Here is a 15,327-nt window from a genome sequence, read left to right on the forward strand (position 1 = left end):
TTATATTGTTATCAACAATGTGTAATTTTGACGAGTCATATTTCAGCATCAATAATATTATTTTTTTGAAAGCATCTAAATTCATATGAAAAACACATTACTTATTTAATTAATACAATTTTTTATTGTTTACAACAAATTCATATTGTTATAAACGATGCATGTTTGATAAAAGTTACATTTAGTTGTGAACAATAATGTCTAGTCAGTATCGACTCAATTTTCAAATAAAAATGTTATTGTTTCACTAAAAAGTATTTTAAATAGCTTACCTTTTCATTTTTTTATGAGTTATTTTGTTTTTAAAAGAAAAAAAAACGGCTCGACCGAATTCGTTCAAATTTCGCTTAGGTCTTTTCTTTTGATAATATCTTCCGAAATAATTTTGGTTGAAGTCGATATTACCTTCGGTTATTGAGATATGGACAACGAAAAAAATGTTGACGTCCATACACACACATCATTCTAAAAATTGGTCAATATACTTGAAGATACCATAGAACGTGGAAATATAAAAAAAATTTGAATTTTACCAATCGATCCAATTTCAATGACTCCCTAATGGGAAGTTAATAAATAAAGCCCAAAAAATGTGGTGATTCAAGTTGAATCACACCATAATAATGATTATGTAGGAATTAAAATGTTCATATTTGAGTAATATTTGAATTATTATATTTAAAATTCTTCACCTTCCACCCGTAATCTCGCTTCCCATTGCTAAGCGGCTACCCCTACTCATCCTGAAACCGCTCAGAATGACACGAATTCATTCTCACTTTGTCGTGGGGATGGGAATAAGATTCGCCAAAGTTGCAGCATTTGACTCCGATGAAATTTTTAAATGAGCCATTTATTTCCAATTTGTTCGGAGATACTTGTTCCTTAAATCTGTTTATCCGCATTTCCAAAGCTAGAAATCCGTCATTTATAGAATTGACGTGAAAACGAGTTCTCCTTGTTTCCTCCTTGATCGACGATGATTTGGTGTTCTTGGCATTTTTTAAAGCTTCAAAAAAATCACAACACACAAATAAAATATCTCGACACGCAGGACAAATCCCTTCTGGCACCACATGAACAATAAAAGAATGGGAACAACTAATATCAACGTATATTTTGTTAAAAGTGACAGATTTGGATACAGAATTAAAGAAAAGTCGTCTAATGTTAACTAGTCTCAGTCCTGAACTAGATATAAACAAACTGTCCCCTCGTTGCTATAAACCATCTAATTGTACAGCAATCGTCCAAGTAACAAACGTACGTTTGTTCATCAATCTACAGATAACCGCATTGATATATTTTACCATATTTCTAATGGAATTAAAGGAAATTTTGAAGAAAAATTGACTATTAAGTTCTATAGTATTTTTTAAGTCCAATATTGTATTTTCCACTGTGATAGTGGATATTTTTGTAAAGACATTTTTCAACAGAAAATTATATCATTTCCACTACCAATTGATAAAAATTGAGATACAATAATTGCTTCGTACTTTTCAATTAAATTATCAATTATCAATGACCAAATTCAAGTCTACTGTGCGACAGAATCTCAATTATACGCTTATTCGATACATAAAGAAGTTATTATTTATAAAAGTTGTACCCAATGAATACAATAGAATGTGAAGGATATAAAAAAATATCAGTGCTCTGCAGTGGTCTGGGTGCGACCCGAAAGGTCCACACGACCAACTTCCCAGTGGAAAAAATAAAAAAACAATTTGAATAGAACCCGTTTCCATTTTTTATAACAAATGAAATTGTTATAAACGAAATCAGTCTGTTTATATTCATTTGATATAGTTAGTTACCTTATTTCAGTAAAAGAAAAAATTGTGCGTTAGAAGAATTCGAATGTACCTCATAGATCCTTTTTTTCATTATTTACAACGAATTTAATTGTTATACACAAAAAAAGTATGTTTTTATTTATGGCATACGGTTGGTAACATTTTTTTAGTAAAAGAAAAAATTATGCGTTAAAAGTACTCATATATATAGAAAGGGTCCTTATTTTTATTGTTTATAACAATTAAAAAATTTTTTATTCAAATATTATTATGATCGATAATCATTTGTTATTAACAATGTTCAATCGTTATGAACACAATTTCTTATTATTAACAATAATCATTGACTATTTTATTATCCTCAACGCTATTTTCTCATTCCTGACACAAGTTTAAAATTTCTTTATTGCTGATTTCGTTTTTTAAAAATTTTTTTCCTATGAAACATTGTCACCATATTTTCATACCAGTATTCTAATCATTTAATATTTATACTTTACTTCCCAGATGGGAGTTATAGTAATGGGTCCGATTTTGCGAATCGCTAATTTTGACATATCTCCACGTTCTAAAGTCGCCAGAGTTAAATACGATAGTTTTCACGTGGACGTCTGTGTGTGTGTGTATGTACGTATGTGCGTATGTTTGTATGTTCGTACGTGCGTTCGGAATTATTTTTCGCCTCGATTATCTCGAGAACAAAATATAATATCGACGTGGGATCAACTGCATTCGACGCGTAATTACGTAACTTAGAACCGATTAGACTTTCAGCAAAATCGGTCCGGCCATTTTTTATGTAGAATCAAAAAACTGAAAAAATAGTGAACTACCTAAATTCTGCAATTGATAAATTATACCATTTTTTAGACGCAATTTTGAAATCTTTTGAAAAATATGAATATCAAATGGTTAGAATAATTGTACAGGAATATGATGACAGTATTTCATAGAAAACCTTTCACTATTAAAGCGAAGATCCAGACTATGTGCTATGATCAACAACGGTTTTTTTTCTATAACAATTAAATTGTTGTAAAGGCACAGAAAAGTTATTTCATGATAAATTAAAAATTTTTTTTGTTCTCTATGTATTATTCATGCCTATGAATTCATTTGTATTTTTTTTAAAATCATCGCAGATCAATACCTATTCGTAATTGGTTTGTTTAAACTACGAAAATACTATTTAATACTTTTTTTTGATCAATCTATCACTATGTAATGTTATTATGCATATTTGCGCGGATATAGTCGCTGGAAGCTGTTCATCGTGTGTAAAAAATCTATTGATAGTTCACGGCATTTAACATTGAAGGAGCTTAGCATGTTGAAAGTGTCCCCACGAATAGGAACTTTGATTTACGGTATATAAACAATAATTAACCATGAAAATTGATGCTGCTCAATACAAAATCATAACATACCGTTTGGTTAATCGAAAAAGTCTACCGGTTTTTTTCAACTGGTTCCTTATTCCTCAGAACACAATGTTTGCTTAGTTAACGATCTATTTGGCAGAAAACCCAAATTTTTTTGATAACTCTTTGGTTCATTTTTTATAATAGATTTTATTATAGTTTATAGCTATTGTATATGATGGTTTACTTTGCTACACAAAATTTAGCAATGTTCTTGCAATTAAAGGTTAGTTATTTCTAAACAATGAATACAAGCATATAGTTTTGATTAAATGTTTATTAGCAATATTGTAATATCGACGTAGAGCCCGGTTGTAAATACCAGTTGTTAACAGTCAAAATAATTTTAAATAAAGCAACGCTTTCTTCTGTTAGTTTTAAAGGCATTAATTAATTATGAACACTGAATATTGTTGTTTTATATTCTGATTTGTCTTATGCTATGCTGATTTTTCAAAATATTCCAGACTTCGACTTAAATACAGCTGTAATCCATGAGATGATTGATGTTGTTAAGATCTTTACTAATTTCTTTCGTAGATCGTACGTCCAAGATCTTCTAATGCGTAAACTACATCTGCCGTGACAGTTTTTGGCATGCTTGATATAAGTTATTCCGTCACAAATCACATTTTCGAGGAATGCTTCCAAAATTGCACAAGTCTCTTCGTAGAGTAATCCAGAAATAAGTTTAACATCACCTCGGATGGCGAAACGATTGATTGCAGGTTTCGTGATACGTTGGATGTTGTTATGAAGAAGATTTTCAATGACGTTTCGCACGTCCTTTTCCTCTCTTTTCATGTCTATTAATAATGAATTACTAGAAGTTTTTTCTTCAGTAACCTCAAAACAAGACAGAAAGACTAGTCTGAGGTTTGTTGAATAATTCACGCATAGAATAAAGAGTGTGGCGATGTCAGAATCTTGGTCTATTATCAATATTGTTTAGTCACTATAGAGTATCATTAGGAAAATTGTACTAATTTATCGTATTCTTTATAATTCGTATTTACTTCATGTCTTCACATTGTTACTGTATATCATTGCTGACGAGATGAAATTGACGTTGACTCATCGATATGCGTGAAGGAGTTCTTGATTAGTTAAGTACCGTTTTTTGACATTTACTTCCATTTTGAAATAAGATTTATTAAAACAAAACGACAATAGCAATACGAATAAAAGAAAAAGAGATGTAGTTTTTTAAAGAAACCTGTTGACAACGTATATTCACAACCGTTCTTTGATCTCCTTTTGTGGCAGTGCTGGTGCTTCCTCGATAATAAGATATACCTATAACAAAAATACAAAAAAAAAAGTATCATGTATTTTAGACAAATTACTGGAAAATTTACGTTTCTTTATAAATTCCAGTACTCGAGTTTAGATAGTGTACAGTAGTAACTAGTGACTAGTAACTAGTAAATGTCGATTCATTCTAGAATAGGCTTTCGAATTTATTTATTATTAATTTAAGGCCGTAAGAGCAGCCGTGGAGTTGTGTGCCCATCCTGCTACTATCTTGTGACACTATCCTATTATCGTGTAATGGTTGTCTAGGATAATAAACAAAAACTAGTAGTGAACAGTAACTAGTGTAAAGTAGTAAATGTTCAGCGATTACGAGCATACTGTAAGTGGATCATCATTAAATACTCGAATGTACATCTTTCCTAGATTTATTTGCTTCAGTCCAGATGGTCCACGGTGTTTATCACTTTTTACAAGTAAATATTATCATTAAATTATTTTTCATATCGATGATTTGGAAACGGTAGTAACTTTTTGTTCAGAAGCATTCGAACTATACGATTACGCATAATTGGTACATTATATGGCATTTGGTTCTCTGGTTCTTTTTTATAACACAATAATGTTGCAAAATAGATTGAAAATGCTCCACAATCTATACCATTATTTTGTTCCTGTACTTTATGGAATATAAACCTTTTATTAAATCTGTACAAGGTATCTAATTAATCTATTTGATCTTTTTCCAAGTAATTCTTATTTAAACTGTCGTAGATGTGAACGCCATATTTTGTACAAATCCAGTGACCTACAATGTTGACACCAATATTACCGCTATAAATAAAATCTACAATGAGACACTTCTTGACATTCTGCGATTGGAATATCAAAATCATATGGTATGTTATTATCATCTATATTGTCATAGACATTCTCAATATCGTTTGATACAATATAATCGTTACTCATTATGCTTTTAGTTTGATTATTATCTATATCATTATTATCAATATCCATTGGAAATTCATTGATATTTTTATTATCACAGTCCATGCTAATATCGTTACTAATTGTCATTTCACTAGAATTGTCATTTGTAATTGTGCTACTTACATTAGTGCTGTTAGAATTGTCAGTGGCATGCACAATAATATTAGCATCATAAATAGCATATATTGGTTTATGATAGGTGAAATATGATTCATATACTCCACATTGTAAGTTATGAATATTAGAAAAAATGACATCAATTTGTGTATTCAATAATGTAGTAATACTATCTGGTGGCAATTTCGATAATAATCGATATCGTTTCAAACAATTGATCAGGGAATTATTTTTTTTGTTATTATAATTAATGATGTCATAATCAAAATCTCCTATTAATAGGATAAGACTATTGGAAGGCCATTTTTGTAAAATGTAATCGATTGTTTTTTTGAACATAATTGTTGTTGCTTTAGGTGATTTGTAGCCACTAATCAAATACCAATTTCCGACTTTTAATGCAAATAGTTGCACATGTTCGTACTGCTATAAGAATATTCTGATGATAATACTGAAAAACGGTACACCATTCTTTACATAGCATTTTAGTCCATGATTATTTTTATCACGATCGATTCCCAAAACAATATTGAAATTTTTAATGTCAACTTCATCGTTTTTCACCGTCAAAGATTTGCTGAATACTAAGATATTCGCTCGCCAATACCATGTATCAGAAATTATATAACTTAAGTTTTTTCGTAATGTACCAACATTTCGATACACTATTTTTGTTCCTATGACGGTCTCTAAGCTATCGTATGACAGTTCCAACGATTTGTTAGATCTCAGACGTTCTAATTCAACCAGCGCTGAATTTGCAACCTTTAAATTCTCAGAAACATTTGGTAATTTAAATTTACCAATTATTAATAGTCCACTTAATTTGGTGACACGGCTGAGGGTAACATACAACATCGATAAAGTTCGCCTCTCTTGAGCAGTAAAATCTAGACATATTGTGTCATATGTCTGACCTTGACTTTTATGAATAGTTATTGCCTCTGCAGGTATAATAGGAAATTGATTTTTCAAAATTTCGTATTTATCATCTCGTGCCACACTAGTTTGAATCGATATTCTTTCTATTGGTGTTAAAACATTATCTATATTATTCTTTGTCATATAATTACGATAACGAGCTCGTATGTTGATGCCAGCTCTTGGTGTATGAAAATCTAACCATAGTGTAGATGGTATGTTAGCATCTTGACATTCGATATATATTCCAAAATACCACAAGCACCATTTACTAGACCGTCTTCTACATCGATATTTTTAATTATCATATATTTCATGTTAACTTATAATTGAATAACATTAGGCAATTCAATTGCAACATTGTTTGCTTTTTTACTTATTGATCGTCATATAATTTTTTTTCACCTTCGGTTATGTCTTTAGAGAAAACAACTTGAGCAGTTGAGTAAATAATTTACTTTTACATTGAGAAATTCTCTGAGCATTATAAGATGATACATTCTTATTAGTAGCGTACAAGCGTATGGCCGTTTCTGGAATATCGTTAATATTTTTAATTTCTCGAGATTTAATTAAATTTATGTCATCAGTTTTCATAGTTCCAAGAGCTAGATTATTTAGAGCATTGATAAATGCTAGATCATTTTTTTGACGCATAATTTTTGAATCGACATGTACTAGTTACTAGTCACTAGTTACTACTGTACACTATCTAAACTGGAGTACTGGAATTAATGAAGAAACGTAAATTTTCCAGTAATTTGTCTAAAATACATAATACTTTTTTTTTGTATTTTTGGTATAGGTTTATCTTATCATCGAGGAAGCACCTGCACTGCCACAAAAGAAAAGGTTTCTTTAAAAAATTTTATCCTTTTCCCCTTTATTCGTATCGGTCAATATCTATTTATATACCGCTATTGTTGTTGTCTTTTGATAAATCTTATTTTAAAATAAAAGTAGATGTTGAAAAACGGTACTTCACTAATCGAAAACTCCTTTATGCATAGTGACGAGTCAACTTCAATTCCATCTCGGACAGCAATCATATATAGTACAATATTTGCTTGTTACAATTTCTCTAATGATACTCCATAGTGACTAAACAATATCGATAACAGACTGAGATTCTAGCACCGATACACTCTTTATTCTATGCGTGAATTATTCAACAAACCTTAGACTAGTCTTTCTGTCTTGTTTTGAGGTTACTAAAAAAAAAACTTCTAGTAATTCATTATTAATAGACATGAAAAGGGAGGAAAAGGACGTGCGAAACGTCATTGAAAATCTTCTTCATAACAACATCCAACGTATCACGAAACCTGCAATCAATCGTTTCGCTATCCGAGGTGATGTTAAACGTATTTCTGGATTACTCTACGAAGAGACTTGTGCAATTTTGGAAGCATTCCTCGAAAATGTGATTTGTGACGGAATAACTTATATCAAGCATGCCAAAAACTGTCACGGCAGATGTAGTTTACGCATTAGAAGATCTTGGACGTACGATCTACGAAAGAAATTAGTAAAGATCTTAACAACATCTCATGGATTGCAGCTGTATTTAAGTCGAAGTCTGAAATGTTTCAAATAATCAGCATAACATAAAACATATCAGAATATAAAACAACAATATTCAGTGTATATAATCAATAAATGCCTCTAAAACGAACAGAAAAAGCGTTGCTTAATTTCAAATTATTTTTACTGTTGACACCTAGTATTTACAACCGGGCACTGTGTCGATATTACAATATTGCTTATGAATATTCAATTAAATACTATACGCTTGTATTTATTGTTTAATAAGAATAAAAACCTTTAATTGCAAAAACATTGTTAAATTCTGTGTAACAAAGAATAACCTTATATATAATTCCTATCAAATATAATTAAAATTATTATAAATAATTGACCAAAGAGTTATTAAAAAAAATTTGGGTTTTCTGCCAAATGGATCGTTAACTAAGCAAAGATTATGTTATAAGTAATTATGTATGAGTTGAAAAGAACTAGTAGACTTTTTCGATTAACAAAACAGTATGTTATGATTTTGTATTTAGCGGTAAAGATATTCATGGTTAAATATTGTATACATTAGAAATCCAAGTGCGATGTTCGTGTCCGCGTTGGAAAAATTCAAATATATTGCATAGATCCTTCTTTTTTATTTTTTATAACAAACTTATTATTTACAACAAATGCAATTGTTATATACAATTTTCTGAGCGATTTGTCAATTAGGAAAGCAATTTTTTAATAATGGACCAAGATGAATTTACTCTAATAATTGTTGATTGATTAGTAAGTAAATTGCTTGCTTTCATTGTGAGTTTCAATTTTTTTTTTCAATTTGAGACTGTCATTCTGGTATCGAGTTGAATTCCAGCTTCGTCTGGAGAAGATTTATACATTTTTATGTTTCTACCTACATGCAATAATAAGTTGGTTACAGAGTCCCAAATTGCACCTATGAGACACAACTCTAGATTAAACTGTATGTAATGCAGAACCATGTACAATAATATCGATTATCCATTTAATCGCTTTCAAGGTTACCCAGATACCGAATAAAATTACACTAAAGGTTCCGATTGTATTAAAAATTATAAACTTTACTCCAGGCTTTTTCTAATGCTAATCTCATTTCATTTTCATTTATTGATTTATTGATTAAATTACCTTGATCTCACAATCTATTTCAGAAGCACCTCTAGCTATCGTGTTTAGTACAGCAGGTTCTTCCGAAGGAAACATCATATTATTTTGTAATTTCTCTAAATCAGAACCCGAATAAATCCCATTTGTTACTAAATTACCAGGGGTTACGTAAGTCCAACTTGCATTTGTTTTTGTCGATACTTCGTCGGGAGTTAATGCGGAAGCTAATTGACAGGAAAATTGATACTAGGCTTTATTTATATTATCAATGAGGGCGAGTAACGGAATACAATCTATTCTATTTCCTTTTTTAGTTAAAATATGGGTCCTCGGAGTCATAAATAAATCTTCGTTACCTCTTGTAACTGGTAATTCTTAGAAACATTGAATTGCTTATCTTCTAACCATGTCCGCGGATGCACATTTTGCTATTCGAATTATTTCTCCGGCAACATGAGCCACATACCCTGATTTTTTCATAAAATGATAAGCAAAGTCTGCTGGAGAAATAGCAACTAAATGCCAGTGAGTTATGTAATATTTTCCGCTTCAATTCACACTCTTCTCTAACAATATCGTCGTACACATTTATCATTTGAGTACGTGAATATTGCTCCGAATAAACAAATTTCGAATTTATGTACGTGAAACAAATCAAAAAAAAAATTATTCGATCCTTTGGTAATTATAATGAGTTGTGGATGTTCCGTTTTTATTACTTTATAGCCACAGAATGGAATCCACGCTTTCCCTGTCCGAAGGACGGAAATTGAGTACCTCGCCTCTTTCGGCATAACTCTGGGAAATTATAACTATACTTTCTTCGCGATGGCATTTTCCAGGACGGTATACCTGCACCTAGAACAGGCACAGGAATACACGTAACAAGCCCGAGCCCTTACAACATACCACTACGAGTTCGACCTCAATTGGCCAGTTGTACCTAGGCCTACATGTCATATTTTGACATCGCAGCCCCAGGCTCAGGGCTTGGAATTTGGCATTTCGTAGTACCAACTTTTCTAGCTTTGGTCGGCGGTCGCTAACGCGTCTCGCGCTCGGCGTGTTCGACATACCCACATTCAGACTACCATATAGGGCAGTACGAAAATAGGGCACGACGGATTATGATAAATAATCTTCAATCTGCCCCCGTTGTTACGCGACATACCTTAAGAACGGAAACATCTATGTAACCCCGGGGGCCCTGCCACAGATTGGAATATGACCTTTCACTGATAGTGCAAACGAATTATCAATAGTTGTAAAGAATACACTTTATCATTCAAATTATAAACAAAATTGTCCCGAATCTACAGAAGCTGTATAGTCTTGCAATGTAAATATTATTTGGCCTTGAACTACTACGGAGTACCAGGATCCATGATAAATTGAATAACTAGAACCTTCACATGAACCTGTATTGGCAGTGGAACCTGCCAATCGTGCATATCTTTCCGTAGTACTATTAGTTAGTATCTGTGTGAAAAGTTTGTTATATGCTTAGAATGACCCAGATTCTTGTAATGTTTTACACTTCTCGTAATTTCTTCTACGTATTCCATGTGACTTTTTGAAACTAAAGATATATAAGATTGCATTCTGCAATAATAAATTGACCGCTCAATTTTTACTTGACACTGAATAACTTTAACTTGTTTAAAATCTGTTGTTTGTAATAATTAAATCTTGATCATAACCAATTAGGTTTAACTATTGAAATATTACAATTTTTTATGTTTTATAATGAAAGTGTTGGTAAATTTACTGCCGAAGTACCACAATCATGAGCGATAAGACTGACACATTCTAATGGACACGATAAGAATATGGAAAGAACAGTAAAAAACCAACTTAATTCTGAACGATTCCATGATTGCGTAATTTTCAAGTAAGGTAAGCTGAAGAGTACGTGAAGATCCGATAATGTCCGATCCGAAATACAGCAGACAGCAAAACGATAATCCAACAGTCGTTCGCCTTCTCTAAGCTGTGGCAGATATAAAATAAATAATGCTGAATTTTCACTGAAAAAAGAATATTTTCTTAAAGAAATAATTCCATGTTTGATTATTACAAATTTCAAATAAATGATTTTTCATTTTTTGTATCTTTTGGGCGAGAAAATTCAAATGGGCCTAATGAGTCCAGAGCATCATTTTGAAGGGTTAATAGGTAGACAAAAATAACTTATAGACGTATTTATGTATGTATATGCGGACGTCAGCATTTTTGTCGCTTTCGATATCTCAAGAACGGATTGCGATATGGACTTTGATCAGTATTTATTCGGTATATTATTGTAAAGAATATCTGAGTGAGAATTGAACAAATGCGGTCGAAGAGTTCTTTTTATATCAGATTGATCATTAAAAATATTTTTCAAGCGAATAAACAACAATTTTCTTTGAAAATAAAGGTAATATTGACTAGACATTATTGTTTACAACCGAATATAACTTTCACTAATCTCACATTCTTTGTAACGATACGACTTTGTTATAAACAATTAAAAATTGTATTTATTGATTAACTAATGAGTATATCACACTGATTCAGATGCTTTCAACAAAATAATATTATTAATAATAAAACATGACTCGTAAAAATAACACATTATTTATGGCAATATGAATATGTTATGAACAATCACTAATGAGAAGTTCGTCGTGTTAGCCTAGACAAAGTGTGCTCAGACTTATTTTACTAAGTTCTTTTTATTATAAAAAAAACTGCTAAACCGAATTTGTCCAAACTGTTTTCAGATCTTCTTTACTGTAATGCGCTGATAGAAGTGATTCGTCTATATAAAATAATGTATTAGCAACTAATGAATATATTATTCAAAAGAAAAATCGAATGAACATTCGTTAACAGCTAAGAAATTATTAATTAGAGTAGATTTTGTAGATTTTTTCAGCTCAATGAATGATTTCTTAGCTGCTAACAAATATTTATTTCCCCTCAAAATACTGTGATTCGGCTCCATGATAAGGAAGAATTACGGTAAAGCATTATCAAATATTCAGTTACATAGTAAAATAACTTCGGTTACTAGTGAAAACAAAAATAAAGGTTTCGTAATTATCAAAATAAATACTTTCTTTTAAACAATAGCGCGACGAGTAATTATATTATAACCATTTTATTTCGTGTGAATTTCTAATAGTTTTGAAAATATTAAAATATCAAACTGCTAAGCAAAGGAAATTTATTTCTAACGAATAAATTTTTATTTGTATTAAATAAATGCAGAAAAATAATTTTCATGAATTCATTTAGTCCCACCAAATATATTCTTTTATCAGTGTACATCAAAGATGAAGTTTGTCCGAAGTCGATATCATCAGTGGTTCTGATGATATCCCAAACGAAAAAAAAACCTGACATACGCACACACGCACGTACGTACATCCATGTTTAAACTTTTTAATATGTTTACAAATTCAAGAACCAATGATTATTACAGATACCCCAGCTACTTGTAATATGAAAATTGCTTTAGATATTGTAGGAGCAAGACAAAAGACTAAAAAAGGAAATGAATATATATTAACAATTCAAGATTTATTTTCTAAATTTTGTGTAGCAGTTCCTTTAAAAGACACTCAAGCAGTAACAATTGCTGATGTTTTTATTAAACGATACATATGTATTTTAGGTCCACCTGAAGTTATTTTAACAGATCAGGGTCGCAATTTTATGAGTGCCTTGTTACAAATTGTTGCTAAAAGGTCTGGAATTAAAAAGTTACGAACGACAGCTTATTATCCACAATCAAATGGTTCCTCAGAACGATCACATCAATCTTTGTATGAATATCTCAAGTTTTATTCATCAATTGATGATAAATGGGATGATTGGATAGAATTAGCAGTATTTTCTTATAATACTAGTTATCATTTTGGCATTCAAAGTGCACCCTACACAATAGTTTTTGGTCAACAAGCTAGATTACCATCTAGTGAACCTATAAGAGAATGTGAACAATTACCTACTATGCAAGGATATTTAATTGATTTAGTTACAAGATAACATGGAATAAGATTATTAGCATATCAAAATTTAGTTCAATCAAAAGAAACGTCAAAGAAATATTATGATAAATATTGTAATCCTCAAAATCTTAAACCATATCTACCGAACCTAATCCTGGAAAAACTAAAGATCAGTATTCAGGTCCATATAAAGTTCTTGAAATTTTAGAAAAGAGGAATGTAAAAATTCGAACTGAAAAACAAACACAAATTGTTCATATGAATAGATTGAGATATTCATTTATTAATCCAGAAATAACACCAATACATAAAACACGAAAGTTTAATTTTCAAATAGGTGATAACAATGAAGCTAATTAATTTACTTTACAGATGATTATCAAAATAATTTTCGCTGCAATTTTATTTTTATTGAGTCCAACATCCGTTTTTGGGATAATTGGATATGATTGTGAAAGATCAACAGTAAATTCAACCACCTTTTCAATCAATGAAATTGGAGATTGTGAATTTCCAGAAAGAGAAGTTAATATTTCTCAACCTTTCATTCAATTATTACAATTAAAAAGAATTTTTTTAACTGAAGTAATACAATGTGAAATTGAAATTTTACGGACAGTTTATCATTGTGGAATGCATTCTTATATTTCAATAGTAAATAACGGTTTTTAATGAATATTTGTATGAAATTTCTAAAAAAAAATGTTCTGAAATTCATAAAACGGGTTCTTTATATCTCGGGAAAATATTTTTAACTGATTTAAAAATTAATGATACAACCACAAGAAGTGTAACACTTGCTAGAAGTATCAAGAATGATGGAAAATGTTTCGGAGAATATTATTCTAATATTTATGGAAATTGGGCTAATGTCGTAGTTCAAGGAATAGTCAAAATTACTTTACAAGAATATTTTACAGAAATTAAATTAGAATCAAATATAATCCACTTAAGGTCAGCAATAACTTGTCCATTAAAAAATCTTTGGTGTCTCGATTATGAAGGAGGATATACTTTTCGGGAATATATTTCACACGATGAATGTCAATTCAATAAATATGAAATTTTATATTCGGGAAAAGTAAACAGAATAGTCGAAAAAGATTCAGAATCACATGAAATTATTTATTCTTTAGAATCAAATGGAATTACTTTTGTTTTAGCCACGGCAAAAGTAGAAATAATATGTGGCTATAAAATAATCAGAACAGAACATCCAAGTTTATTTATTTATGAAACAAGTAAAGACGATTTATTAATTAAAGAAAGTATCACAACAGAAAATTTAGATTTATTTACGTATGTTAATTCTAAGTTTGTTTAGGTTGAAAAATTTATTCAAAAACAAATGAAACAATTATATAATGATATTTTAGTTCATAGATGTTATTTAGAACGAAATGTTTTACAGAATTCTTTATCATTAGCTATACAAAATCCAGATGAATTTGCGTATAATTATATGAAAGGGCCAGGCTATAAGGCGATTATAGCAGGCGAAACTGTAACAATAATTAAATGCTTAGCTGTAGATGTATCGGTATACCCAAGAGAAGAATGTTATCAAGAATTATCAGTGGTTAAGGGAAACTCAAGTTACTTTTTGAAACCCAAAACACATATTTTAGTGAGAAAAGGAACGCAAATTACTTGTGATTTACAATATTTACCTATTTTTAATGTCAACGGAGTTTGGTATAGATTTTCACCTGGACCTATCGAAGTTGTTCCACTAATTATTTTCAAACCTTTAACGAAATCAACATGGAAATATGTTCAATCAAAATCTTTAGCTACAAGTGGTATTTATTCTCAACAAAATCTAGAAAAATTAAGAGATAGAATCATGTCTCCTTTGGAGAAACCAGCAATATTAAATAACATTGCACGTGTTTCATCTGGAAGACAAACAATTAATCAAGGAGAATCAATGTATAATTTATTTGATCAAAATTCATTAGAAAAACTTGCAGAATCAACATGGAAGAAAACTTGGGGGAAGTTTGTGACTTTTGGAACAATAAGTGCAGGACTTCTAGGTATATTTACTATTATCCGTTTGATAAAATTAGTTTTTGATACAATTATTCATGGATATGCCATTAGAAATGTTTATGGTTGCTCATATTATCTTTTATTATCTTTTTGGGACGCATGTACTCA

The 15,327-nt window shown here is 30.4% G+C and overlaps 1 protein-coding gene across 1 annotated transcript; it reads left to right on the plus strand.

Moving 5' to 3' along the window:
• Window positions 1-7,751: 7,751 nt before the first annotated feature.
• On the plus strand, window positions 7,752-13,679 carry LOC118071248 (uncharacterized). The gene is made up of 3 exons (XM_035090294.1): window positions 7,752-8,065; window positions 12,449-12,570; window positions 12,828-13,679. The coding sequence occupies exons 1-3, from the start codon at window positions 7,752-7,754 to the stop codon at window positions 13,199-13,201; spliced, it is 810 nt and encodes a 269-aa protein (XP_034946185.1). The 3' UTR covers window positions 13,202-13,679.
• The last annotated feature ends 1,648 nt before the right edge of the window (window positions 13,680-15,327 follow it).

Source organism: Chelonus insularis, unplaced genomic scaffold (assembly GCF_013357705.1).
Source record: "Chelonus insularis isolate UGA/USDA-ARS -01 unplaced genomic scaffold, ASM1335770v1 contig_76_pilon, whole genome shotgun sequence".
Lineage (NCBI taxonomy): Eukaryota > Metazoa > Arthropoda > Insecta > Hymenoptera > Braconidae > Chelonus > Chelonus insularis.

Bases quoted from the DNA above. Each gene is read 5' to 3' on its own strand.
- LOC118071248 (XM_035090294.1), top strand. From the start codon at position 7,752: ATGAAAAGGGAGGAAAAGGACGTGCGAAACGTCATTGAAAATCTTCTT. The intron at 8,066-12,448 runs GTATTTAAGTCG...GAATTCATTTAG, and splicing joins ACATCTCATGGATTGCAGCT to TCCCACCAAATATATTCTTT. The intron at 12,571-12,827 runs GTACGTACATCC...TATGTATTTTAG, and splicing joins TGACATACGCACACACGCAC to GTCCACCTGAAGTTATTTTA.